Source organism: Chiloscyllium punctatum, chromosome 3, assembly GCF_047496795.1.
Source record: "Chiloscyllium punctatum isolate Juve2018m chromosome 3, sChiPun1.3, whole genome shotgun sequence".
Classification (NCBI taxonomy): Eukaryota; Metazoa; Chordata; class Chondrichthyes; order Orectolobiformes; family Hemiscylliidae; genus Chiloscyllium; species Chiloscyllium punctatum.
Window position 1 is genome coordinate 13,447,486 of NC_092741.1, and position 24,426 is coordinate 13,471,911.

At 43.6% G+C, this 24,426-nt stretch overlaps 1 protein-coding gene across 1 annotated transcript in view; it reads left to right on the forward strand.

Annotated features, from left to right (window-relative positions):
* The window catches only part of LOC140453945 (dynein axonemal heavy chain 8-like), a 1,117,430-nt gene that overhangs the window by 132,690 nt on the left and 960,314 nt on the right, over nt 1–24,426 (forward strand). The window contains exons 7-9 of the mRNA XM_072548819.1: nt 8,106–8,219; nt 23,157–23,264; nt 23,355–23,456. Coding sequence (XP_072404920.1) covers nt 8,106–8,219; nt 23,157–23,264; nt 23,355–23,456 — 324 coding nt within the window. The remainder of the gene's footprint in view (nt 1–8,105; nt 8,220–23,156; nt 23,265–23,354; nt 23,457–24,426) is intronic.

Sequence of the window (24,426 nt, forward strand, 5' to 3'; positions counted from 1 at the left end):
ACATGAGATAGTGTTGGCAAATAGAATTAAGGAGAATCCAAAGGGGTTTTACAAATATATTAAGGATAAAAGGGTAACTAGGGAGACAATAGGACCCCTCAAAGATCAGCAAGGTGGCCTTTGTGTGGAGCCACAGAAAATGGGGGAGATACTAAATGAATATTTTGCATCAGTATTTACTGTGGAAAAGGATATGGAAGATATAGACTGCAGGAAAATAGATGGTGACATCTTGCAAAATGTCCATATTACAGAGGAAGAAGTGCTGGATGTCTTGAAACGGTTAAAGGTGGATAAATCCCCAGGACCTGATCAGGTGTACCCGAGAACTCTGTGGGAAGCTAGAGAAGTGATTGCTGGGCCTCTTGCTGACATATTTGTATCATCGATAGTCACAGGTGAGGTACCGGAAGACTGGAGGTTGGCAAACGTGGTGCCACTGTTTAAGAAGGGTGGTAAGGACAAGCCAGGGAACTATAGACCAGTGAGCCTGACCTCGGTGGTGGGCAAGTTGTTGGAGGGAATCCTGAGGGACAGGATGTACATGTATTTCGAAAAGCAAGGACTGATTCGGGATAGTCAACATGGCTTTGTGCATGGGAAATCATGTCTCACAAACTTGATTGAGTTCTTTTGATGAAGTAACAAAGAAGATTAATGAGGACAGAGCAGTAGATGTGATCTATATGGACTTCAGTAAGGCGTTTGACAAGGTTCCCCATGGGAGACTGATTAGCAAGGTTAGATCTCATGGAATACAGGGAGAACTAGCCATTTGGATACAGAACTGTTTTTTTAGACTGGAGGCCTGTGACCAGTGGAGTTCCACAGGATCAGTGCTGGCCCCTCTACTTTTTGTCATTTACATAAATGATTTGGATGCGAGCATAAGACGTACAGTTAGTAAGTTTGCAGATGACACCAAAATTGGAGGTGTAGTGGACAGCGAAGGGGGTTACCTCAGATTACAACAGGATCTTGACCAGATGGGCCAATGGGCTGAGAAGTGGCAGATGGAATTTAATTCAGATAAATGCGAGGTGCTGCATTTTGGGAAAGCAAATCTTAGCAGGACTTATACACTTAATGGTAAGTTCCGAGGGAGTGTTGCTGAACAAAGAGATCTTGGAGTGCAGGTTCATAGCTCCTTGAAAGTGGAGTTGCAGGTAGATAGGATAGTGAAGAAGGCGTTTGGTATGCTTTCCTCTATTGGTCAGAGTATAGGAGTTGGGAGGTCATGTTGCGACTGTACATAGAGTCATAGAGATGTACATGACGTCAGTTATGCCACTTTTGGAATATTGCGTGCAATTCTGGTCTCCTTCTTATTGGAAGGATGTTGTGAAACTTGAAAGGGTTCAGAAAGGATTTTCAAGGATGCTGCCAGGATTGGTGGATTTGAGGTAAAGAGAGAGGTTGATTAGGTTGAAGCTATTTTCCCCAGAGTATCGGAGGCTGATGGATGATCTTATAGAGATTTAGAAAATCATGAGGGGCATGGTTTATGGTGAGAGGGAAAAGATATCAAAGAGATCTAAGGGGCAACTTTTTCACGCAGAGGGCGGTGCGTGTCTGGAATGAGCTGCCAGACGAAGTGGTGGAGGTTGGTACAATTACAGCATTTAAAAGACATCTGATTGGGTGTATGAATAGGAAGAGTTTAGAGGGATATGGGCTAAGTGCTTCCAAATGGGACTAGATAGATTAGGATGTCTGGCGGCATGGACAAGTTGGACAGCAGGGCAACAGTGAGGACTACAGATGCTGGAAAACGGAGTTTACGTCAGAGTGGTGCTAGAAAAGCACAGCAGGTCAGGCAGCATCCGAAGAGCAGGAAAATCTACGTTTCGGACAAAAGCCTTCCTGATGAAGGGCTTTTGCCCGAAACGTCGACTTGGACAGCAGGGTCTGTTTCAGTGCTGCACATCTCTGTGACTCTGTGACGCTATATAGCATCTCAAAGTTAGAAGAGGCTTTAGTTGCAATATTCCTTAACTATATACATCAATTCTTAGAAGATTTTAGTATCTGGAGCCTCAGGGAATGTTAGGCTGTTATTTTCAGAAAAAAAACTGTTATCTCTACAGGCTTCCAGGAGAATTACTCTTTTTTTTGTCTCCCACAGTGTTATTTGCCCACAAAAATTAACACATTCTTTCCACATACTGGGCCCAGTCTTTGACAGCAAAGTCGAATGAGTCAAATTTCCCAACCAAAGGCATGATGTCAGAAATGTTTGCTCTAGCTCAAAAACAATTGTGCTAGTGAATTTTCTTCAGGATCATACTTTGTTCCTGTTGCCCCTGAAATAACTCCACAGAGGCCAGTATCTGTTACCAAGATATTACACATAAACACTCCATGACTTTAGTACTCCTAATTCAGAGTTAGCTACCAGTGTTAACACCTTTGAGACTCCCCTATTTATGTCAGTCAGAGCTTTCTGATTTGACCAGATTATCAAATCTAATCAGGGAACTCATTTTCTATGAGGTCCAGCCAATAACATCATCTTGTTGATGGGCTTGACTGCAAAGTCAGGGTTTATCTGAGAACAGAATGCAATCAGTTCAGAGGGAGATAGTTTTGAATGGGTGAGGGTTGGCAGAGAAGTAAGGGCATCCAATGTTTCATTGACAATTATTGATGAACAAGTCGAGTGCAGGTAAAAGACCAGTGGGTGGAGTCCAGGTGGAGCAGTGTTAGAGATAGGTGAGGGGTTTGTGGGACAGGATAGGATTCTTGTCCAAAGAAATGGACAAGGAGGTGATGGAAGAAGACTAGTCGTCTCCAAAATTCATTGAGATATAGCACAGAGGGATAAAACTAAGACATTTGCTGAGTACATCAAGAGATTGTAAATATACATGGCAAAAGGGTTAGGAGAAGGGATGGAAACAGATGAAAAGGAAGGGAAGAAAATTTCCACAGGGGCCTTAGTTTCTCTGAGCTGTTGCAGATTATTTTACTTAGTATCAGAAAGGAAGAGAAAATGTTTTTTTGGAACATTGAATAAACAGAGAATGAAGCGGGATTGGGGGGCAGCACCATCAGCACCACCTCACACTACCTCAGAACTGTCTTACCACTAGGAGTAGGAGTAGGCCATTTGGCGCTTTGAGTCTGCTCCAATATAATCATGGCTGATCCTCTATCTGAATGCTATATTCCTGCTTCCTCTCCATATCCCTTAAAAATCTAAAACAAACTATTTCTTTGTTGAATATACTCTGTGATTTGGCCTGTATAGCCTTGTTGTAGAGGATTCCACAGATTCACTACCCTTTAAGTAACTAAGTATTTCCTCATCTCAGCCCTATGAGAGACTTTTTGTGCCTTCTGAAAATCCAAATATACACATCCATTGTCTCAAAATGTTACATGCTCAAAACCCCAGTAGATTTATACAGCATGATTTGCCTTTCATAAAACCATGCTGACTTTGTCCAATCTGTTAATGCTTTCCAAATGATCTGTTCTCTCAATCTTTTATAATAGACTCTAGCATTTTCCTCACTCCTGATGTTCAGCAAACTTGTCTGTAATTCTGTTTTTTTCTCTCCCTTTCTTTTCAAAGAGTGGAATTACCTTTGCCACTGTCTAATATGTGCGATCTAATCCAGAGTCAATAGAATTTTGGAAGATGACAACATGCATTCAATATTTACAGGGTCCCTTTCTTGAGTACTTTGAGAGAAAGATAAACAGATGATATGTCCAGAAGACCATAAGACCATAAGACATAGGAGTGGAAGTAAGGCCATTCGGCCCATCGAGTCCACTCCGCCATTCAATCATGGCTGATGCGCATTTCAGCTCCACTTACCAGCGTTCTCCCCGTAGCCCTTAATTCCTCTAGACAACAAGAATCTATCAATCTCGGCCTTGAAGACATTTAGCGTCCCGGCTTCCACTGCACTCCGTGGCAATGAATTCCACAGGCCCACCACTCTCTGGCTGAAGAAATGTCTCCGCATTTCTGTTCTGAAATGACCCCCTCTAATTCTAAGGCTGTGTCCACGGGTCCTAGTCTCCTCGTCTAATGGAAACAATTTCCTAGCATCCACCTTTTCCAAGCCATGTATTATTTTGTACGTCTCTATTAAGTCTCCCCTTAATCTTCTAAACTCCAACGAATACAATCCCAGTATCCTCAGCCATTCCTCATATGCTAGACCTGTCATTCCAGGGATCATCCGTGTGAATCTCCGCTGGACACGTTCCAGTGCCAGTATGTCCTTCCTGAGGTGTGGGGACCAAAACTGGACACAGTACTCCAAATGGGGCCTAACCAGAGCTTTATAAAATCTTAGTAGTACATCTCTGCTTTTATATTCCAACCCTCTTGAGATAAGAGACAACATTGCATTCGCTTTCTTCATCACGGACTCAACCTGCATGTTTACCTTTAGAGAATCCTCGACTAGCACTCCCAGATCCCTTTGTGCTTTGGCTTTATTAATTTTTTCACCATTTAGAAAGTAGTCCATGCTTTTATTCTTTTTGCCAAAGTGCAAGACCTCGCACTTGCTCACGTTAAATTCCATCAGCCATTTCCTGGACCACTCTCCCAACCTCTCTAGATCCTTCTGTAGCCTCCCCACTTCCTCAGTACTACCTGCCTGTCCACCTAACTTCGTATCATCGCCAAACTTCGCTAGAATGTCCCCGGTTCCCTCATCCAAATCATTAATATATAATGCGAACAGCTGTGGCCCCAGCACCGAACCTTGCGGGACACCGCTCGTCACCGGCTGCCATTCTGAAAAAGAACCTTTTATCCCAACTCTCTGCCTTATGTTAGACAGCCAATCCTCAATCCATCCCAGCAGCTCACCTGGAACACCATGGGCCCTCACCTTGCTCAGCAGCCTCCCGTGTGGCACCTTATCAAAGGCCTTTTGAAAGTCTAGATAGACCACATCCACTGGGTTTCCCTGGTCTAACCTACTTGTTACCTCTTCAAAAAATTCCAACAGGTTTGTCAGGCATGACCTCCCTTTACTTAATCCATGTTGACTTGTTCTAATCAGACTCTGCTCTTCCATGACTTGTTCTAATCAGAACTCTGCTCTTCCCTTCTCCATTATGTTCCCCAGCATCATTTTCTTATAAATAGTGACTTGCTTCAATTCAGTCCTGTCACAAAACCATTCGTTCCCTGGAATGTGTAGAAAAATATTTATGCTCTTTTTGTGAAGACAGAACCAAAATATACGTTCAGTTCTTCTGTCATTCCTTTGCTCTTCATTATAATTTCCCTGGCTTCTGACTGCATGGGTTCCATATTTATCTTTAATAATCTTTTTTCTCACCGTAAATTTATAGAAAATTTAATGGTCAGTTTGTAGAAGATTGGAAAAGATAGTTTGGAGAACCCTACGAAAGATATTCATGGTGGATAGGCAATAGTTTATATTTGAAGAATGTGTGCATGAATAACAAAGCAAACAACAGTAACAACAATAAAATGCTCCCAATCCTCAGCCTTACTGCTCTTTCTGGCTATTTTATGTCTCTTTTTGATCTAATAATATTCATAATGTTTTTTGTAAGCCATGGTTGATCTACCGTTCCTCTTTTATTTTTGTACCAGACTATCATGACTAATTGTTATTCATGCGCTGTTCTTTAAATATGAAACATAGCCTATCCACCATCAACCAGTCTAATAAGATTATCCAATCTATCCTTGCTAACTGGCATACTCTCACAGTTCCCTCTAGATTCAGGACCCTAGTTTTGTAATCAACTACCTTGTTCTCCATCGTAATGAAGCTCCCAATCAAGGAATCTGGCTCAACAAAATTTTTAATGACTCCTTTCTCATTGCACAGTACCCAGCCTAGAATAGTCTGTTGTCTTGTAGAGATGGGGCATTAAGTATATTCAAGGCTGAGGTCGACAGATTTTTAATCAGTAAAAGAATCAAGGATGATAGGGAAAAGGTAGGCAGATGGAGTTGAGGATTAGCAGATCAGCCATGTTCTCATTGAATGGATGGAGCAAATGCAATAGGCTGAATGGCTCACTTCTGCACCTCTATCTTAAGACCATAAGTGAGAGACCTCAGAGTGCATACCCACAGGCTCCTGAAGAGAGCCAGAAAAAAGACAAGATATAAGAAAATATATGAGATACTTTTTTCATTCGACAGGGTATTGAACATGAAGGAAGGGCTGTTGATGTCATATACATGGACTTTAGTAAGGTGTTTGATAAGGTTCCTCATGGTAGACTAACGGAGAAAGTGAAGTCACATGGTGTGCAGGGTGTTCTAGCTAGGTGGATAAAGAACTGGTTGAGCAACAGGAGACAGAGTGGTAGTTGAAGGGAGTTTCTCGAAATGGAGAAAGGTGACCAGTGGTGTTCCGCAGGGGTCAGTGTTCGGGCCACTGTTGTTTGTAAAACACATAAATGATCTGGAAGAGGGCACTGTTGGTATGATTAGCAAGTTTGCAGATGATACGAAGATTGGTGGAGTAGCAGAAAGCATAAGGGACTGTCAGAGAATACAGGAGGATATAGATAGACTGGAGAGTTAGGCAGAAAAGTGGCAGAAGGTTTTCAATCTAGAAAAATGTGAGGTGCTGCATTTAGGCAAGACTAATTCTAGAGCGAATTATACAATGAACGGAAGAGCCTTGGGAAAGGTTGATGAGCAGAGAGATCTGGGAGTACAGGTCCATTGTACCCTGAAGGTGGCTGCACAGGTGGATAGAGTGGTCAAGAAGGCATATAGTCTGCTTGCCTTCATTGGACGGGGTATTGAGTATAAGAGCTGGCAAGTCATGTTAAAGTTGCACATGACGCTGGTTCGGCCGCATTTAGAATACTGTGGCACCCAACCGTTGGCCCAGTTGTAAATAGTTAGATTAGACTCGATTCTCTACAGTGTGGAAACATGCACTTCATCCCAATAAGCAAAAAGGAGATTGGGGGGGACCTGATTGAGGTTTACAAAATCATGAAGGGTATGGATAGGGTGGATAGAGACAAGCTTTTTCCCAGGGTGAAGGATTCAATAACGAGAGGTCACACTTTCAAGGTGAGAGGTGGAAAGTTTAAGGGGGATACACGCGATAAGTACTTCACACAGAGGGTGGTGGGCTTTGGAATGTGTTACCAGCAGAGGTGGTAGAGGCAGGCACAGTAGATTCATTTAAGATGCGTCTGGAACAATGCATGAGTAGGTGGGGAGCAGAGGGATACAGATGCTTAGGAATTGACTGACAGATTTAGACAGTACATTTGGATCGGCTCAGGCTTGGAGAGCCAAAGGGCCTGTTCCTGGGCTGTAAGTTTTCTTTGTTCTTATTTTTTAAAAGTAGGGAGGTTGTACTGAAAGTATGTAAGACACTGGCTGTGCCACAGCTGGAATGTTCCTACTCATCATATTAGAGGAAGAACATGATTGCTTTAGAATGAGTACACAGCACATTTACAGGAATGGTGCTAAGGCTTAAAAAATATATTTATAGGTAAATATTCGGTAGGTTAGGTTTGTTTTCCTTTGAGCAGATGAAAATGAATGGTGACCTGATTGAAGTATACAAAATTAAGGCTTAGTTAAGGTGGACAGGGAATTTCCATTTCCCTGGGTAGCAATGTCACTTACCTAAGGGCATAGATTGAAAGTAATTGGGAGAAGGATTGGAGGGACATGAGGAAAAGATTTTGGCTACATGGATGATGGTGGGCATCTGGAATTCGTTGCCCATACTAGCAGTTAAGGTGGAAACCCTTAACTCATTTCAATGGAACCTGGATATGTACTTGATGCACTGTAGCCTGCAAAGTTACTAACTAGGTCCTGGAACGTGGAATCGGAGTGGGTGGTGAGTTTATACAGCTGGTGTAGATGCAATAGGCTGAATGAATTTTTTTTTGCAGTAACATTCTATGATTCTGAGTTTCTAAGTGCAATCCAGGTGGATTGTCAAAATTGTGTGTGATTTGGGTTGCTAAAATTGTTGAGAGTGTTTAAACAAAATTGGTAGCAACGTTTGAGACTGCAGAGCCAATTTTGGTTTACTCTTGAAGTTAGTTTAAGATGTATCAACAACAAATGAAGTAGTTTAAAATGTTTTAATTTTTTTCTCCAGATGTGGTTAGAGTTGGATTCTCAAATCACTGATGCAGCTAATGAAGCAAAGGACAATGTGAAGTTCCTGCAGGCACTGGAGAAAGTTTGTCAGCCACTCTACAATTCTGATCCGGTAATTACTTATTCATTATTAATGCTATCAGTCTGATTTTCTAATGACAAAAAATGTTAGCAATGAAGGATGAAATTCTCATCTCCTTACTATGGTGCTTCAAGTTTGAAGATAGAATTTTGAGCCAACAAGAAGTCTCCAGGTTAAAAATCTTGATTTTAAGCAAGGATTGTGTGTTGACTATATACGACCCATACACTGGATCTTATGGGAATTGTTATTTCCCCACAACTACCACTGAAAAATCAATGGTGAGTATAGCTGGGAGATGATTTAGTTGTTACTAACCAGGAGGTGGGATTTTTGCATTCAGAGAAAGGAAGTCCTCCCTCAGAGGATTGTCAGCCAAAATGCCACCTGGGTTCAACACCAAGCTGTGTTGGGGTCAGATTTCCCATTCACAGGTTTCACTGTTTTGCTCGAAAAGGGATTATGTCTCCAGTTCAAAGGTTCATAAGATATAGGAGCATAATTAGGTCATTCGGCCCATCAAGTCTGTTTTGCCATTTGAACAGGCTGATAACATTTGGTCTGTCCAAATGTAGTACTTTCTACATCTGACATTAGCATACACTGCAAAAGATGCTATGATTGCCAGAGAGAAGGAGCAAGAGCAAGCCAGTATTACTTGGAAATTAACATATTGATTGTTCTGGAGCTCCAATCTGAAGTTTGCTAGATGGGTCAGTTTGATTTGTATCATTTGGAAGTGTTATTGCACATTTCCTTCTGGAAGCCCACACGATATGGGCATCCACTGATGTGAATGAAATAACAGCAGGCAGGATGAGACCCTGAAGTAGTCAGCCAGAAAAAAAAACAGTAAATCATACGAGTAACACATGTTGGTCCAACTTATCACGTACACTTCAAAACAGAGGTACAATATTGCTAATATGCCCGTTTCCAAGCATCACTGATTTTTAACTAATGTTTTTCCTCTGGGATGACTTGGGTCACATGAGGGCTTCAATATAGAACATAGAACAGTACAGGCTCTTTGGTCCATGATGTTGTGTTGAGCATTTATCTTAATTTAAGATCAACCTAACCTGCACACCCCTCAATTTACTGCTATCCATCTGCTCGTCCAGCGGTGGTTTAAATTTCCAGATGTCTCTGATTCTACTACCCTCGCTGGCAGTGCATTCCTTACACCCACAACTCTCTGCGTAAAGAACCTACCTCTGACATTGCCCCTATACCTTACTCCAATCACCTTAAAACTATGACCCTTCATGACAGCCATTTCTGCCCTGGGGAAAAGTCTCTGGCTATCTACTCTTCCTATGCCTCTCATTACCTTGTACACATCTGTCAAGTCACCTCTCTTCCTTGTTCTCTCCAGTGTGAAAAGCCCTACCTCACTCAACCTCTCTTCATGAGACAAGCTCTCCAATCCAGGCAGCATCCTGGTAAATCTCCGCTGCCCCCTTTCTAAAGCATCTACACACTTCCTATAATGAGGTGACCAGAACTGGACACAATATTCCATGTGTGGTCTAACCAGGGTTTTATAGAGCTGCAGCAAAACCTCATGGCTCTTAGACTGAATTCCCCTGTTAATGAAAGCCAAAACATCATATGCCTTCTTAACAATCCTGTCAACTTGGGTGGCAACTTTGAGGGATCTATGTACATGGATCCCAAGATCTTGCTGTACCTCCACATTGCCCAGAATACTGTCTTTAACCCTGTATTCAACATTCAAATTCAACTTTCCAAAATGAATCACTTCGCATTTATCCAAGTTGAACTCCATCTGCCACTTCTCAGCCCAGCTCTGCATCCTACCAATGTCTTGTTGTAGCCTCCAACAGTCCTTAACACTATCTACAGAACCACCGATCTTTCTGTCATCGGCAAACTTACCAAACCACCCTTCCACTTCTTCATCCAAGTAATTTATAAAAACTACAAAGAGCAGAGGCCCAAGAAAAGATCCCTGCCGAACACCACTGGTCACTGAGCTCCAGGCGGAAAACTTTCCATCCACTACCACCAGCCAATTCTGTATCCAGACAGGCAAATTTCCCTGTATCCCAGAACTCCTAACTTTCTGAATGAGCCCACTGTGGGGAACGTTATCAAATGTCTTACTGAAATCCATATACACCACATTCACTGCTCGACCTTCGTCAACTTGTCTCGTCACATCCTGAAAGAACTCAATCAGGCTTTTGAGACATGACCTACCCCTCACAAAACCATGTTGACTATCTTTGATCAACTACGTTTTTCCAAATAGTCATAAACCCTATCTCTCAGAATCCTTTTTAGTACCTTGCTTCCACATACATAAGACTGTCTGGTCTATAATTCCCAGGGATTTCAGTATTCCCTTTTTTGAACAGAGGAACAACATTTGCCTCTGTCTAATCATCCAGTACTACTCCCGTTGGAGAGTGGGGATACAAAGATTATTGCCAGGGGTGCAGCAAACTCTTCCCTTGCTTCCTGTACTAACTTGGATATATCTGGTCCGGTCAAAAGTGAGGACTGCAGATGCTGGAAACCAGAGTTTAGATCAGAGTGGTGCTAGAAAAGCACAGCAGGTCAGGCAGCATCCGAGGAGCAGGAAAATCGACGTTTCATGCAAAAGCCCTTCAGGCAAAAACAGAGGAACAAGGAAGGAAGCAAAAAAAACAACAAAGGGTAATGGAAAGGGGCATAGAGTTAAGAAAACTTGAAATGACCATAAGGTCATACAATTTGGGCAAGAATTAGACCATTCAGCCCATCAATTCTGCTCCACTATTTGATTATAACTGATACGTTTCGCAACCCCATATTCCTGCCTACTCCTGTAACTCTTGATCCCTTCACTAAGCAAGATGTTAACTGTCTCTGATTTAAATGCACTCAAAAACCTTTCATTGATGAAGCCATGCTGACTAAGCCGTACGTGTCTCTGTTTAGCCTGTCCGAGGAGGGTTGTGTTGCCCCAGTCGAACTGGTGTCCTTCTTCATCTGTATGTAAGGATACTAGTGATAGTGGGTCTTGACCTTTGGTGGCCAGTTGGTGTTTATGTATCCTGGTGGCTAGTTTTCTGCCAGTCTGTACGATGTAGTGTTTGTTACAGTCCTTGCAGGGTATTTTGTAAATTACATTACTTTTTCTGGATGTTGGTACAGGGTCCTTTAGGTTCATTGGTAGCTGCTTCAGTGTGTTGGTAGGTTTGTGGGCTACCACAATGCCAAGGGGTCAGAGTAGTCTGGTCAGCATCTCCAAGATGTATTGATGTATCGTAGTGTGGCTAGGGTTTTTGGGCATGTAGTGTCTACTTGTTTGGAATTGTTGTTTAAGAATCAGTGGACTGTGTTTATCAAGTCAAGATGAGAATGGTGCTGGAAAAGCACAACAAGTCAGGCAGCAAGCGAGAAGCGGGAAAATCAACATTTTGGGCAAAAGCCCTTCATCAGGAATCCTGGTGAAGGGCTTTTGCCCGAAACGTCGATTTTCCTGCTGCTCGGAAGCTGCCTGACCTGCTGTGCTTTTCCACTCGAATCTTGACTCGAATCTCCAGCATCTGCAGTACCCATTTCTGCCTGCATTTATCTGGTACCCGTTGTTCTTGAATGTGCTATATAAGTGTTTTTCTATTGCTGCTCGTGCTGCAGCGTGTTGTGGCTCGAACAATCCCAAACAAGTAGACACAACATGCCCAGAAACCCTAGCCACACCACCATACATCAAAGACATCTCGGAGCTGACTACCTGGCTACTCCGGCCTCTTGTCATCATGGTAGCCCACAAACCTACCAACACACCGAAACAGCTACTGATGAACCTCAAGGACCCTATACCAACAACCAGCAAATTGAGTGTCATTTACAAAATATGCTGCAAACACTACATCAGACAGACAGGCAGACTACCTACCAGGATACACGAACACCAACTAGCCACCAAAAGACATGACCTACTATCACTAGTATCCTTACATACAGACAAAGAAGGGCATCAATTTGACTGGGTCAACACATCCATCTCAGGACTGGCTAAACGGAGATACACATGGGAATTCCTAGAGGCTTGGCATCCAAACTAGATCTCCATTAATAAACACATCAATTTGGACCCCATTTACCAACCTCTGAGAAAAAGAACCGGAAATGATATCACCCACCTCAACCAACCAACAAACATAAATAGAAAGTGAGATAGAACACCAGCACTTCACCGGAGGCTCACTGATGATGTTACCTAGCAGTGTGACAAAGTATCTGAGAACAAACCTTCCAGTTCAGCGAGCAATTTTGTAACCCGAACCTTAACCTGAGCAACAAATCTCAAAAATCCATGCCCTTTTTTTCGTGATTCTTTTTTAGATTAGATTAGATTACATTACATTACAGTGTGGAAACAGGCCCTTCGGCCCAACATGTCCACACCGACCCGCCGAAGCGCAACCCACCCATACCCCTACATTTACCCCTTACCTAACACTACGGGCAATTTAACATGGCCAATTCACCTGACCTGCACATCCTTGGACTGTGGGAGGAAACTGGAGCACCCAGAGGAAACCCACGCAGACACGGGGAGAACGTGCAAACTCCACACAGTTAGTGGCCTGAGGCAGGAATCGAACCTGGGTCTCCGGCGCTGTGAGGCTACAGTGCTAACCACTGTGCCACCGTGCCGCCCACGAAGCGAAAGCAGCTTCACCCAATGTACTCTGCCCAGCCCAGTTATGCTTTTGAAAAAAATTGAAGAAGGGCAAATTACGATAGTATTAGGCATGAGTTAGGGAGAGTTAATTGGGAGCAGCTGTTATCAGGCAAGTCCAAACTCGACATGTGGGCGTTGTTTAAAGACCTACTGATCGGAGTTCAGAATTGGCATGGTCCAGTAAGGAGGAAAGACAAGGATATCAAAGTAAGGGACCCTTGGATAATGAGGGAGTTTGTGAATTTAGTCAAAAAGGGAAAAAGAAGCATATGCAAGATTCAGGAAGGTAAAATCGGACCTGTGAGGACTATAAAGCAACCAAGAAAGACCACAAGCAGGGAATTAGGAGAGCAACGATTGGCCATGACATGTCCTTGACAAGTTGGATTAAAGAGAATCCCAAGGCATTCAATACAACAGTTGCGTTTAAACTAAATAAATAGCGGGATGGGGGGGGGGGGGGAGACAAACTGGAAGTTTAAGAAGGAAATTGAAGGGAAAGTTAGAACAGGGAAAGTTAGAACAAGGTAAAAACAATGACTGCAGATGCTGAAAATCAAATACTGGATTAGTGGTGCTGGAAGAGCACAGCAGTTCAGGCAGCATCCAACGAGCAGCGAAATCAACGTTTCGGGCAAAAGCCCTTCATCAGGAATAAAGGCAGTGAGCCTGAAGCATGGAGAGATAAGCTAGAGGAGGGTGGGGGTGGGGAGAGAGTAGCATAGAGTACAATGGGTGAGTGGGGGAGGAGATGAAAGTGATAGGTCAAGGAGGAGAGGGTGGAGTGGATAGGTGGAAAAGAAGATAGGCAGGTCGGACAAGTCAAGGGGACAGTAACTGAGCTGGAAGTAGAAACTAGGATGAGGTGGGGGAAGGGGAAATGAGGAAGCTGTTGAAGTCCACATTGATGCCCTGGGGTTGAAGTGTTCCGAGGCGGAAGATGAGGCGTTCTTCCTCCAGGCGTCGGGTGGTGAGGGAGCGGCGGTGAAGGAGGCCCAGGACCTCCATGTCCTCGGCAGAGTGGGAGGAGGAGTTGAAATGTTGGGCCACGGGGCGGTTTGGTTGATTGGTGCGGGTGTCTCGGAGATGTTCCCTAAAGCGCTCTGCTAGGAGGCGCCCAGTCTCCCCAATGTAGAGGAGACCACATCGGGAGCAACGGATACAATAAATGATATTGGTGGATGTGCAGGTGAAACTTTGATGGAAGTGGAAGGCTCCTTTAGGGCCTTGGATAGAGGTGAGGGAGGAGGTGTGGGCACAGGTTTTACAGTTCCTGCGGTGGCAAGGGAAAGTGCCAGAATGGGAGGGTGGGTCGTAGGGGGGTGTGGACCTGACCAGGTAGTCACGGAGGGAACGGTCTTTGCGGAAGGCGGAAAGGGGTGGGGAGGGAAATATATCCCTGGTGGTGGGCGTAGGGGGGTGTGGACCTGACCAGGTAGTCACGGAGGGAACGGCGTCATTTCCGCCACCTCCAAAAAGACCCCACCACCAGGGATATATTTCCCTCCCCACCCCTTTCCGCCTTCCGCAAAGACCGTTCCCTCCGTGACTACCTGGTCAGGTCCACACCCCCCTACGACCCACCCTCCCATTCTGGCACTTTCACCTGCCACCGCAGGAACTGTAAAACCTGTGCCCACACCTCCTCCCTCACCTCTATCCAAGGCCCTAAAGGAGCCTTCCACATCCATCAAAGTTTCACCTGCACATCCACCAATATCATTTATTGTATCCGTTGCTCCCGATGTGGTCTCCTCTACATTGGGGAGACTGGGCGCCTCCTAGCAGAGCGCTTTAGGGAACATCTCCGAGACACCCGCACCAATCAACCAAACCGCCCCGTGGCCCAACATTTCAACTCCCCCTCCCACTCTGCCGAGGACATGGAGGTCCTAGGCCTCCTTCACCGCCGCTCCCTCACCACCCGACGCCTGGAGGAAGAACGCCTCATCTTCTGCCTCGGAACACTTCAACCCCAGGGCATCAATGTGGACTTCAACAGCTTCCTCATTTCCCCTTCCCCCACCTCATCCTAGTTTCTACTTCCAGCTCAGTTACTGTCTCCTTGACTTGTCCGACCTGCCTATCTTCTTTTCCACCTATCCACTCCACCCTCCCCTCCCTGACCTATCACCTTCATCTCCTCCCCCACTCACCCATTGTACTCTATGCTACTCTCTCCCCACCCCCACCCTCCTCTAGCTTATCTCTCCATGCTTCAGGCTCACTGCCTTTATTCCTGATGAAGGGCTTTTGCCCGAAACGTTGATTTCGCTGCTCGTTGGATGCTGCCTGAACTGCTGTGCTCTTCCAGCACCATTAATCCAAAGTTAGAACAAGGGCAGTCAAGAAAGAGAACGGTATCAATGAAGCAGAAAACTCAGAAAGGGATCATGCCATAAGGTTGAGTGAAATAGGAATTGATAGGAAGGGTGAGGGCAGTAATAACTTAAAAATACTATATATGAATGCACGAAGTATTAGAAATAAGATGGATGAGCTTGAGGCTCTTTTGGAAATTGGCAGCTACGATATTGTGGGGATAACTGAGACATGGCTTCAAGTGGACAGGGCCTGGGAAATGAATATTCAAGGCGATACGTGCTATCGTAAGGACAGACTAATGGGCAGAGGGGGTGGGGTGGCCTTGTTGGTAAGGGATGATATTCAGTCCCTTGTGTGGGGGACCTAGAATCAGGGGATGTAGAGTCAGTATGGATAGAGCTGAGAAATTCTAAGGGTAGAAAGACCCTCTTGGGAGTTATCTACAGTCCCCCAAATAGTAGTATGGATGTAGGGTGTAAGTTGAATAAGGAGCTGAAATTGGCCTGTCGCAAAGATGTTACTACAGTTGTTATGGGGGATTTCAACTTGCAGTTAGTCTGGGAGAATCAGGATGGTATTGGCCCTCAAGAAAGAGACTTTGTGGAGTGCCTCCAAGATGGATTCTCAGAACAGCTGGTGCTGGAGCCTACCAGGGAGAAGGCAATTCTGGATTTGGTATTGTGCAACGAACCAGAATTGATTAGGGACATTGAAGTGAAGGAGCCATTAGGAGGTAGTGACCATAATACAATAAGCTTCAATCTGCAATCCGAAAGGGAGAGGGTACAATTGGTAGTGACAATATTTCAGTTGAATAAAGGGAACTATGGAGCTATGAGGGAGGAGCTGGCCAAAGTTCAATGATGCAATACCTTAGCAGGGATGACAGTGGAGGAACAATGGCAGATATTTTTGGGTATAATGCAGAAGATGCAGGATCAGTTCATTCCAAAAAGGAAGAAAGATCCTATGAGGAGGCAGGGGTGGCCGTGGCTGACGAGGGAAGTTAAGAAACATATAAAGTCAAAACAGAAAAAGTATAACATAGCAAAGATGAGTGGGAAAAGGGAGGACTGGGAAGCTTTTAAAGAACAACAGAGGACTACTAAGAAGGAAATACGCAGAGAAAAAATGAGGTACGAAGGTAAACTGGCCAAAAATATAAAGGAGCTAAAAAATGTGTTGCTGGAAAAGCGCAGCAGGTCAGGCAGCATCCAAGGAGCAGGAGAATCGATGTTTCGGGCATAAGCCCTTCTTCAGGAATCATTCCAGCAACCATTTTTCAGCTCTGATCTCCAGCATCTGCAGTCCTCACTTTCTCCTAAGAATATAAAGGAGGATAGTAAAAGCCTTTTTAGGTATGTGAAAGTGAAAAAAATGGTTAAGACTAAAATTGGGCCCTTGGAGACAGAAACAGGGGAATATATTAAGGGGAACAAAGAAATGGCAGAAGAGTTGAATTGGTACTTCAGATCTGTGTTCACTGGGGAAGACACAAGCAATCTCCCAGAGGTAACAGTGGCTGAAGAACCTGAACTGAAGGGAATTTATATTTGCCAGGAATTGGTGTTGGAGAGACTGTTAGGTCTGAAGGCTGATAAGTCCCCAGGGCCTGATGGTTTACATCCCAGGGTACTGAAGGAGGTGGCTCTAGAAATCGTGGATGCATTGGTGATTATTTTCCAGAGTTCGATAGATTCGGGATCAGTTCCTCCAGATTGGAGGGTGACTAAGGAGCGAGAGAGAAAGCAGGAAATTATAGACCAGTTAGTCTGACCTCAGTGGTGGGAAAGATGCTGGAGTCAATTATAAAGGATGAAATTACGACACATCTGAATAGCAGTAACAGGATAGGTCAGAGTCAGCATGGATTTATGAAGGGGAAATCATGTTTGACTAATCTTCTGGAATTTTTTGAGGATGTAACTCTGAAGATGGACAAGAGAGATCCAGTGGATGTAGTGTACCTGGACTTTCAGAAAGCCTTTGATAAAGTCCCACATAGGAGGTTAGTGAGTAAAATTAGGGCGCATGGTAATGGGGGCAAAGTACTGACTTGGATTGAAAATTGGTTGGCTGACAGGAAACAAAGAGTAGTGATAAATGGCTCCCTTTTGGAATGGCAGGCGGTGACCAGTGGGGTACCGCAGGGATCACTGCTGGGACCGCAGCTTTTTACAATATATATTAATGATATAGAAGATGGTATTAATAGTAACATTAGCAAATTTGCTGATGATACAAAGCTGGGTGGCAGGGTGAAATGTGAGGAGAATGTTAGGAGATTACAGGGTGACCTGGACAGGTTAGGTGAGTGGACAGATGCATGGAAGATGCAGTTTAATGTGGATAAATGTATGGTTATCCACTTTGGTGGCAAGAACAGGAAGGCAGATTACTACCTAAATGGAGTCAAGTTAGGTAAAGGGGCAGTATAAAGAGTTCTGGGTGTTCTTGTACACCAGTCAATGAAGGCAAGCATGCAGGTACAGCAGATAGTGAAGAAAGCTAATAGCATGCTGGCCTTCATAACAAGAGGGATTGAGTATAGAAGCAAAGAGGTTCTTCTGCAGCTGTAGAGGGCCCTGGTATGACCGCACCAGGAATATTGTGTGCAGTTCTGATCTCCAAATTTGAGGAAAGACATTCTGGCTATTGAGGGAGTGCAGCATAGGTTCACAAGGTCAATTCCTGGAATGGCGGGACTATCTTATGTTGAAAGATTGGAGCGACTGGGCTTGTATACCCTTGAGTTTAGAAGACTGAGAGAGGATCTGATTGAGACATATAAGATTATTAAAGGATTGGACACTCTGGAGGCAGGAAACATGTTTCTGATGATGGGTGAGTCCTGGACCAGAGGACACAGCTTAAAAATAAGGGGGAGGCCAGTTAGGAGATGAGGAGAAACATCTTCACCCAGAGAGTGTTGGGTGTGTGGAATGCTTTGCCCCAGAAGGTAGTGGAGGCCCAGCCTCTGGATTTGTTTAAGAAAGAGTTGGATAGAGCTCTCAAGGATAGTGGAATCAAAGGCTATGGAGATAAGGCAGGAACAGGATACTGATTGAGAATGATCAGCCATGATCATAATGAATGGTGGTGCAGGCTTGAAGGGCAGAATGGCCTACTCCTGCACCTATTGTCTATTGTCTATCTTGACCAGATGGGCCAATGGGCTGAGAATTGGCAGATGGGGTTTAATTGGGTGGCATGGTGACACAGTGGTTAGCACTGCTGCCTCACAATGCCAGAGACCTGGGTTCAATTCCTGCCTCAGGCGACTGTCTGTTTGGAGTTTGCACATTCTCCCTGTGTCTGCGTGGGTTTCATCCGGGTGCTCCGGTTTCCTCCCACAGTCCAAAAATGTGCAGGTTAGGTGAATTGGACATGCTAAATTGTCCTTATTGTTAGGTGAAGGGGTAAATATAGGGGAATGGGTCTGGGTGGGTTGCTCTTCGGAGGGTCGGTGTGGACTTGTTGGGCCAAAGGGGTGTAAGTAATCTAATCTAAAAGTCATGAATCTGGGGTGGCACAGTGGTTAGCACTGCTGCCTCACAGCGCCAGAGACCCGGGTTCAATTCCTGCCTCAGGCAACTGTCTGTGTGGAGTTTGCACATTCTCCCCGTGTCTGTGTGGGTTTGCTCCCCGGATTCCTCCCACAGTCCAAAAATGTGCAAAGGTTATGTGAATTGGCCATGCTAAATTGTCCTTAGTGTTAGGTGAAGGGGTTAGTGTAGGGGAATGGATCTGGGTGCGTTGCTCTTCGGAGGGTCGGTGTGGACTTATTCCACACTGTAAGTAATCCCATCCCATCCAATTCAGATAAATGTGAGGTGCTGCATTTTGGGAAAGCAAAACTTAGCAGGACTTATACACTTAATGGTAAGGTTCTAGGGAGTGTTGCTGAGCAAAGAGACCTTGGAGTGCAGGTTCATAGCTCCTTGAAATTGGAGTCCTAGGTAGATAGGATACTGAAGAAGGCATTTGGTATGCTTTCCTTTATTGGTCAGAGTATTGAGAACAGGAGTTGGGAAGTCATGTTGTGGCTGTACAGGACATTGGTTAGGCCACTGTTGGAATATTGTGTGCAATTCTGGTCTCCTTCCTATTGGAAAGATGTGAAAATTGAAAGGGTTCAGAAAAAATTTACAAGGATGTTGCCAGGGTTGGAGGATTTGAGCTATAGGGAGAGGCTGAACAGGCTGGGGCTGTTTTCCCTGGAGCGTCGGAGACTGAGGGGTGACCTTATAGAGGATTACAAAATTATGAGGGGCATGGATCGGGTAAATAGGCAAAGTCTTTTCCCTGGGGTCGGGGAGTCCAGAACTAGAGGGCATAGTTTTAGGGTGAGAGGGGAAAGATATAAAAAAGACCTAAGGGGCAACTTTTTCACGTAGAAGGTGGTACGTGTATGGAATGAGCTGCCAGAGGACGTGGTGGAGTCTGGTACAATTGCAACATTTAAGAGGCATTTGGATGGGTATAATAATAGGAAGGGTTTGGAGGGATATGGGGCGGGTGCTGGCAGGTGGGACTAGATTGGGTTGGGATATCTGGCCGGCATGGACGGGTTGGACTGAAGGGTCTGTTTCCGTGCTGTACATCTCTATGACTCAATGACTGTAGGAGGATAGGACAATTATGGAATCCCTACAGTGTGGAAACAGGCCCTTTGGCCCAAAAAGTCCACACCAACCCTCGGAAGAGTAACCCACCCAGACCCATTCCCCTACTCTATTATCCTATATTTACCCCTGACTAATGCACCTAATCTACATATCCCTGAACACTACGGGCAATTTAGCATGGCCAATTCACCTAACCTGCACATCTTTGGACTGTGGGACGAAACCGATGCACCTGGAGGAAACCCACGCAGACACGGGGAGAATGAATGTGCAAACTCCACACAGAGAGTCACCCGAGATTGGAATTGAACCTGGGTCCCTCGTGATGTGAAGCAGCAGTGCTAACCACTGAATCACTGTGCCGCCCTTAGAGGCAACTCAAGGATAAAGAGGGAATTTGTGCTTGGAGGCGAGAATCTTAAATGGGTATTTTGTGTCATTATTCATCCAGGATAAAAACATGGAGGACAGTGAGATTTGTATGGATCATGTTAATGTACTAGGACATTATGAGAAGAAGAGGTGTTGGGTCTCTCGAAGAACATTTAGCTGGATACATCTCCAGGGCCCGATGTTAACTAACCCCAGTTATTGAGAGAGGCAAGGGAGGAGATTGCTGAGGTCTTGATAAAGATTTTTGTATTCTCACTAGACACTGAGAGGTCCCAGAGGACTGGATAGTAACTAATGTTGTTCCTCTCTTCAAGAAAGGAAATAGTGATCATCCAGGAAACTATAGATAGGTGAGTCTGACATTGTTAGTTGGGAAGCTATTGGAGAGGATTGTTTGGGAAAGGATTTGTGCATATTTGTTCAAACATGGCCTAACTAGGGACAGTCAAAGTCAGGTTATGTCTTACTAACTTAATTGAATTTTTTGAGGAGGTGATGAAGGTGATTGATGAGGGTAAAACAATGGATGTTGTCTGCATGGATTTTAGTAAGGCTTTTGACAAGGTCCTCATGGTAGACTCATCCAGAAGATTAAGGTGCATGGGATCCATGGAGACTTGACTGCTTGGATTCACAATTGGCTTACAAACAGAAGGCAGAGGGTGGTGGTGGAAAAGTGTTTTTCTGGCTGGAGATTGGTTGTCTTGTGGTGTTCCGCAGGGATCTGTACTGGGACCTTGGTTGAAAGTGACTAGATAAATGACTAGGAAAAAAACATAGGATTAGTAAATTTGCCGAAGACACAAAGATTGGTAGAGTTGCAGATTGTGTAGAAGAATGACAAAGGATACAGCGGGATGTAGATCAGTTGCAGATATGCTCAGACAAATAGCAGATCGAGTTTAATCTGGGTAAGTGTGAGGTGCAGCACTTTGGAGATCTACTGTTAAGGAAAAGTATACAGTTAATGGCCGGACCCCGCACAACATTGATGTACAGAGGAATCTTGGAGTTCAAGTCCATAGCTTCCTGAAAGTGGCCATGCAAGTAGATATGGTGGTGAAGAAGTTGTATGGCTTTGGTGCCTTTATTGGTTGGAGAACTGAGTAAAAGTGTCAGGATGTCATGTTGCAGCTTTATAAGGCTTTGGTTAGGCCACACTTGGGAGTCTTGTGTTCAGATCTGTTTGACACATTGCAGGAAAGATATGGCTGCTTGGGAGGGTGCAGAAAAGGTTTACCAGGACGTTTCTGTATTAGAGAACTTTAGCTATGAGGAGAGGTTAGAAAAACTTGAGTTGTTTTCTCTGGAGCAGCAGAGACCAAGGGGAGACTTGACAGAAGTGTATAAAATTTGAGATGCATACATATGGTTGACAGTCAGAATCTTTTTTTCCCAGAGTTGAAATGTCTAATACTCAGGGGCATGCATTTAAGGTGAGAGGGGAAAAGTTCAAAGGAGGTGTGAATGTTTTTTACACATACAGTGGTAGCTGTCTGGGAAGCATTACTAGGTATGGTAGTGGAGACAGATACAATAGAGCGTTAAAGGTACTTTTAGATAAGCATATGAATAATGATGGAATGGAGGGATATGGACCATGGGCAGACAGAAGGGATTGGTTTAATTTGGTAATGTGTTTGACACAACATCATGGGCTGAAGGGCCAGTTCCTGTGCTATACTGTTCTATGTTCTAACAATCAAATGTCCTGTCAGCCTTCTTCTTTCCAGGAAGAACATTCGCAACTTCTTCAATCTACCCTTATAGCTGAAGTTTCTAATAACCTGGAACCATTCTTGTAAATCACTTCTGGATGCTCTCCAATGAACTTGCATTTTTCTTATAATCCAGTGCCTGTTGCTGAAAACATTATTCCAGCTGGGATCTATCCAGTGTCTTGTGCAAGTTCAGCATTATCTCCTTGCTCAGCTCATACTTGAAACATCGATCATCTTGCTCCTCAGATGCTGCATGACCGGCTGTGCTTTTCCAGCACCACACTTTTCTACTCTATGCCCCTGTTTAATAAAGCTAAGAACACTGTATACTTTATTTCATGTTTTCTCTGCCTGTCCTGTCACCTTCAACGATTTGTTCACATATACACCTTAGTCCCTCTGTTCCTCCACTGTCTTTAGAATTGTATCCCTTATTTTATATTGTCTTTCAATGATCTTCTGACCAAAGTGCATCACCTCACATTTCCCTACACTGAACCACATCTATCATCCATCTGCCCAATCCACCACTTGTCAATGTCCTTTTGGAGTTCCACACTATCCTCACAGTTTATAATTCTTTGAAGTTTCATGTCACCTGTCCATTGACCATATCCATGTTTAAGAATTTATTTAAACCTCACTCATTTTGTGTCCTATTTGAATGAAAGCATATCTTGAATTAATTATTCCTCCCAGACCAACAATAATTTGCCCCTTTTGTAATATTATGGTTGGGAAATTACTTAGAGCTGGTCCCATTTCACCAGTGCTAGTCAATGCAAAGAAATGCTGAGAAGACCTGTTTAGGTTTCTGAGTAACACTGATAGAGGAGAATAAACTCTAAGGTAAATCCAAGTTTTCTACGTTTTTGCAAGTATCTACTTGTATAATTAGTTGCTGCTGTTCACGTATTCATTACCAAAATTATTTTCTTTTGATGCTTGTCAGGTAAGATGACTTTAATAAATGACACACATTAGGAAGATTGACATAATTAGCACCCCATCTTCAAAATGCCAGTGGTGACTTCAAGGGCAATATTTGTTATAACTTGATAACATGGAATATTAACATATTTTAAAAAAATACTTCCGCTAGGACCGTAAGTTATTTAAATCTTTTAATTTTGTACATTGTTTGTAAATATTTTTGATTTTACAACATCGTATTTCTGAATAATTCAACTTACAGGTCACTATGACAAGAGGTGTTCCAAATTTGATAAATACCATTCAAATGATCCACAATGTGTCACGGTACTACAACACCTCACAACAGATGACTTCTCTCTTTATTAAGGTTGGTATTTTATATGATGATCCAACTGATCTTTGAGTCAATCTCCATACAGGTTGTATGTACTGTAATATTCCATGTTATCAACTGTAGGTCACAAACCAAATGGTTACAGCCTGTAAGGAATACATCACTGAAGATGGTACTGCTCGTGTATGGGACCAGGATTCAGAAGTCGTTATCAATAGGATGCAGGTAATCTTTGTATATTATATGGTAATAAATAATATTTACAGCACAGAAGCAAGTCATTTGCCGAACTGGTTTTTGTATTCCACATAAGCATATCTCACTCTTCTTCAACTAACTTCGTTAATGTATCTTTCCCATCCTTCTCCGTTTTTGTTGAGCTTTCCTTTAAATGTATCAATGCTAATCACCTGAAGACACGGAAATTTTAAATGGAGGTTTCTCTTGAACTCCATAGCGGGTTAATTATTTTTTGGATTACGCTTTTGGGCCCTGATTTGGTTTGCACAGCAAGTGTAACATTTTTTCCATGTCCATCCCATGAAATCTTTTTGCCTCAATTATGAGAAAAGATTGGATAGGTTGGAACTATTTTCCTTGGAGAAGAGAAGCTAAAGAGAAGATTTGGTGCAACTTTGCAAAATCATGAGCAGTCTCCGGCAGATTGGGCATGGAGAAACTGTTTCTACTTCTAAAAATCAAGAACCATAGAGCACAGCAAAAGAAGCAAATGTGGGTTGAGAAACTTTTTTTTAACACAGCATGTAGCTAAGGTTTAGATTGGTGGAGGTAGGTTTAATTGATGTATTGGAAACGTTTTCAAAATTATTCTGTGAAACCTTCATAGGCTACTATGACCAATTCAAATTTTTCATTTATATGTTGATGTCCCTCTATTACAAGGATCTAATACTTCACCTTTTATACTGTGTCCTCCACTGTGGTAATCTTTTAAGGGGACTGCAGGACACTTCCACTGGTGAATTCTCTGACTATTCCTTATTTCCATCCAAACTGATTATTCACCCTGATGTCTTGAATCAATGTTGTCGCAAACTATTGCACTGATGCTATCCTTGAATAACAGTGCTGCCCCTCAACCTTTACCTAGTTTTCTAATTTCCTGATTGCTATGTATTCCTTTATATTCTGGTTCCAATTCTCACCGGGCAGCCATATTCCTGTAATAGTTATC